At 48.4% G+C, this 5,000-nt stretch overlaps 1 protein-coding gene across 1 annotated transcript in view; it reads right to left on the bottom strand.

The window, feature by feature from the left end:
• Positions 1–593, bottom strand: part of mpp2b (MAGUK p55 scaffold protein 2b) — a gene marked incomplete at both ends in the record, with an annotated part of 49,831 nt that extends 49,238 nt beyond the window's left edge. Inside the window, one exon of the mRNA XM_080840569.1 lies at positions 563–593. Within this exon, the coding sequence (XP_080696695.1) occupies positions 563–593 (31 nt within the window). The remainder of the gene's footprint in view (positions 1–562) is intronic.
• Between the last annotated feature and the right edge of the window lie 4,407 nt (positions 594–5,000).

The raw sequence follows: 5,000 nt of genomic DNA on the forward strand, positions 1-5,000 counted from the left end.
ATTCCTCTTTCTTTCATTATCTTCCTCTCTCCCTCTTTCTCTCTTATCCCTCTCTCTCTCTCATCCCTCTCTCTCTCTCTCTCTCTCACTCACTCTCTCTCTCTCTCTTCCTTCTCTTTCTGTCTCTTCAGAAGCTACTCTGTAGTGCGTGGTTCAATTTTAAATTGGACCACTAAAACTGCATACAGCAGAACAAATGGCCCTTCTGCTAGAGAGCTGAATCAGAAGAGACTGGTTCCCCTTCACCTGTCTGGCAGTAAGAGAGAGAGACACTTCCCTCTTTCCACACTGCAGAAAGCTGGGTATACTGATTTTGTTTGGGTACTATGAGTAGACTTATTTTTAGTAAAGGGAGGGAAATAAACATATGCTGGAGTGGTCTAAATTTATCCTGCTCCAGTATGGAAATACAATCTGAGACCCAGTTTGAGCGGGGGTCCCACACTGGGTTATGAGTTCTGCTGAGAGGGACATCTTAAAGCAATCATGGATTCATTCCTTACTCTTGACTCTGAGATGCTGAGATGCTGAGACAGTCAACAAGAGACGAGAGTTTACTTACCAGAGTCAGAGCTTGACGATGCAACCGGCATGTTGGCGATCTGTACCTTCACGATGTCCTACTACTTTTTGACACCTGCAGAGTGAGACAGAGAAAGATATTAAGATATTGGATATTAGATATAAGATATTAGATATTAAACTGTGTTGCTACAGCTGGTTAAAATATCTGGTCAATAGAATCATACTAGGCCAACTCTTCTAGTCTATTGATTTGCATGGTCCCTTCAAAGTGGCACATATTCAGCTATTCAGGTCATGTATATCCACAATGGAGTCCCACAGGGCAGAAGAGTTATATTACAGTAAGATTCACTGACATCACAATGGAGTCCCACAGGGCAGAAGAGTTCCATTACAGTAAGATTCACTGACATCTCTTGACACAAGATGCCACTCCACGCCTCCCTCCTCTGAAAACCTGACATAACTCGAGTCTATAAGATGAGCCCTTTCTGTTCAAGGCCTGGTGAATTGAGCCAATAATCAATTTGGCTGCTGATGGCGAAAGAACGTATATCAAATCTGTTCGTACTGTGGAGAGATCTACTCACTCTGGTTGCTTTTCCCAAAAGCTTAATTGAACACAAGAGCCTGTCATTTGGAACTCTCTTTCTCTCTCTTGGTTCTCAGAGAGGTTACTCAAGCACACTTTTGGGAAATGCGGTCCAGAGTGTGAGATCAGGCAGTAGCTATCCCTGGTCCACTGTGAGATCAGGCAGTAGCTATCCCTGGTCCACTGTGAGATCAGGCAGTAGCTATCCCTGGTCAGGTCCAGAGTGTGAGACTGTATCTGTGTGTGTGTGTGTACAGACTGTGAGTGTATCAGCTGCTATCTGGCTGATGAGTGGGGCTCTGCTGGTGTTCCTGACACCCCTTCAGTTTTGCTGAATCTCAAGAGACAGCTGATGGGCCACTTTAAGTTCGCCGACAGAGCAAAGCACACACACACACACACACACACACACACACACACACACACACACACACGGAGACACACTCATCGGAGAGAGGGAAGTGTGTTGGAGTGGTTGGGTCTCTGTCAGTCTTTCACTATGCCCCCCCCGCCCCCCACACACACACACACACACACACACACACACACTCACAGGGCAGAGGGAAGTGTCTTAGAGTGGTTGTGTTTGACAGCCTTGGACACACACACACACATACGAGAGAGGGAAGTGTGTTAGAGCGGTTGTGTCTCTGCCAGCCTTGGACACACATACATACACACACACCCACACAGGCGTGCGCACACACACACACACACACACACACACTCACACACAGGAGAGAAGCAGCTCTAGTGTGGCCCTCTGATCATGACCAGCTTACATAAAGACCACAACAGACACAAGGGGGTGGACAGAGAGAGGGAGCGATGGAGGAGGAGAGAAGGAGGGAGAGAGAGAGGGAGAGAGGGACAGAGGGAGAGAGGGAGAGAGTGGGAGTGATTGAGGAGTAGAGGGCGGGGAGTGGGAGAATGGGAAAGAGAGAGGAAGAGTGGGAAGGAGAGGGAGCAATGGAGGAGGAGAGAGGGAGAGAGAGGGAGGGAGAGAGAGACAGAATGAGGGAGGGAGAGAGAGAGGGAGGGAGAGGGAACAATTGAGGAGCAGAGAGGGAGGGAGAGAGGGAGAGAGTGGGAGTGATTCAGTAGTAGAGAGGGAGGGAGTGAGAAAAAGGGAAAGAGAGAGGAAGGGAGTGGGAGAGAAAGAGAGGAAGGGAGAGAGAGTGATGGAGAGAGAGGGAGAGAGAGACAGGAAGAGAGTGCGAGAGAAAAGGAGGGAGAGAGAGTGAGCGATTGAGGAGTAGAGAGAGAGAAAGTGAGAGAGAGGGAGAGGGAAGGAAAGAGAGAAGGAGAGAGAGAGAGAGAGAGGGAGGGGGAGTGTACTGGGGTGTGAGAGAGGAATGGAGAGATAATGAGTGAGGAGAAGAGAGAGGGAATGAAGAGAGGAAGAGAGTGGGGGGGGGGAAGAGAGAGTGGTACCCAGGAGCTCTAATTACTGGTTGCCATGGTGACAAGGGCTACGCACTGAGGGGCACAAACAGGGAGGTGACCAGAACAAAGAAGAGGCGGATCATCGCCACGACGACACAGATGTTTGGGATAAGAGCTCTCCGTCCACACCAGGAAGCAAAACTGAGCTCAAAGAGTTTGAAAATGGGGCCACATTTCTCTCTCTTCTTCACTTTCTTTTTTTTTCTCTCTCTCTCCCTCTCTCTAGGGTTGGGAGGTGGGAGAGCACTGACAGACACACACACACACACACACACACACACACACACACCGACAGCCAGAGAGACACACATGCGCACAGACACTGACACACACACACGCACACACACACATACACAAAGACACACATGCGCGCACACACACACACACACACACACACACACACACACACACAGATCTGTGTAATGCAGAGCAGCCACCCCTGGGGCTCAACAGTGAAGTTCATGGCACTCACCCTAAGAGCCACTGTGCTCGTTACACCACCCCTGCCAGCCAGAGGATTACGGTGTGTGTGTGTGTGTGTGTGTCTGTGTGTGTGTGTGTGTGTGTGTGTGTGTGTGTACTTGGTGCATCACTGGGTCATATCCAGTCCCTTGCTCTTTCTCTCTCTTTCTTTCACACACACATGCATTCTTTCTCACCCTTCTTCTCCTTTCCTCTCCTCATGAACTGAGTTTTTAAACCTGACCTCTGAGGCTTCAGATGAGCAGTCACACAGTCATTACTGTCAGAGGGACTTACCACACTTCACTCACACACACACACACACACACACACACACACACACACACACGCACGCACACGCACAGGCACAGGCACAGGCACACGCACACGCACACGCACACGCACACGCACACGCACACGCACACGCACAAACACACACACACACACACACACACTCATACACACACACTCATACACACACTCATACACACACACACACACACACACACACACATACACACATACACACACTCATACACACACACACGCACACACGCACACACACACACACACACACACATACATACACACATGCACACACACACACCAGTCAAATACATGTATTATACTTACACTAATTAAACTAAATCTGTATTATTACTCTCATAAAAAATCAAACAAAATCAGTATACCCACTTTAATTCCCCAAATTTCGCATACTCACACTAATGAGATAATGTAAGCCTACTTAGTCTCATGAGACAGGATGAAGTGAGGCAAACCAGTCAAGACCACACGTGTCATCCCTTCCAGAGTAATTAGACCAGCTGTGTGTGTGTACATGTATGTGTACGTGTGTGTGTGTGTGTGTACGTGTGTGTACGTGTGTGTGTGTATGAACTGGGAGCAATAGTAGGCTTCCACTTCCTGTAGTATCACAGCACCCCATAATTACAGTTTTCAGTCAGTCGCTCAGTCGCTGTGGTACATTTCTCCTTAACTTCAAAACAGTTATTGCATTTCTCTAAACGACAAGCACAAACAGCCAAAGCCCGTAGCTCTCTCTCAAACACACACACACACACACACACACACACACACACACACACTTCCTCAGTTTCAGTGACATGTTAGCTTTGGAATGTTTGCTAAATGACTTGTCATTCAAACCTTGAGTGTTTACATATCTGTCCATGAAAAAAAAGCCTTCATGAATCTGACATGCTACAGAGATGCTATCACGCACGTACACCTTTCTGTAATATGCACACACCAGTGTGTCATATGCATGCCCGCAAGAGTGCAAGAGTGGGCTATATGTGCCATAAGTATAAGTGTAAATGGCCATCTGATTAATTCTTTGTATGGTTTTTCCACACTATACACACTTGACCAGTCAGCGTTAAACTAGTATGTCTCAGCAGAATGTCATCATCTGCGGTGACTGCCCTGTCCAGCAGCAGCAGGCAGCACGGGTGCGTTTGACAGCCCGCGGCCCTCCTGCGATGAGACGTATTTCACACCCAGCCTCGGCCTGCTCTCTCGCATGCATCCGAACAGGCCCTTATCCATGGGTACAGGTGCCTTTGACAGCCCGCGGCCCTCCTGCGATGAGACGCATTTCACACCCAGCCACGGCCTGCTCTCTCGCATGCATCCAAACAGGCCCTTATCCATGGGCCCTGATGTGCCTGACGCAATGCCTGACTAAAAATAACCAGCCAGTCTCCACACAGGTCTGTCTCCCCTCATTACTTTACAGGAAAACGCTTGTATCCAAGACAACGGCAAGAGCCTCGTTTTCTCTCTCTCTCTGTCTCTCTCTCGGTCTCTCTCTCATTCTATCGCTCTCTCCCCCTCTCAAACACTCTCAACTAAGCTCCTCGCCATGGCAACAGGAGAAAATGTATAAATAATTATAAGCTTGAACAGGATTAATACTGAATACTGCTTGGGTTTGATACAGCATGAGGTC

Source organism: Sprattus sprattus (assembly GCF_963457725.1).
Source record: "Sprattus sprattus genome assembly, chromosome: 6".
Taxonomy (NCBI): Eukaryota; Metazoa; Chordata; class Actinopteri; order Clupeiformes; family Clupeidae; genus Sprattus; species Sprattus sprattus.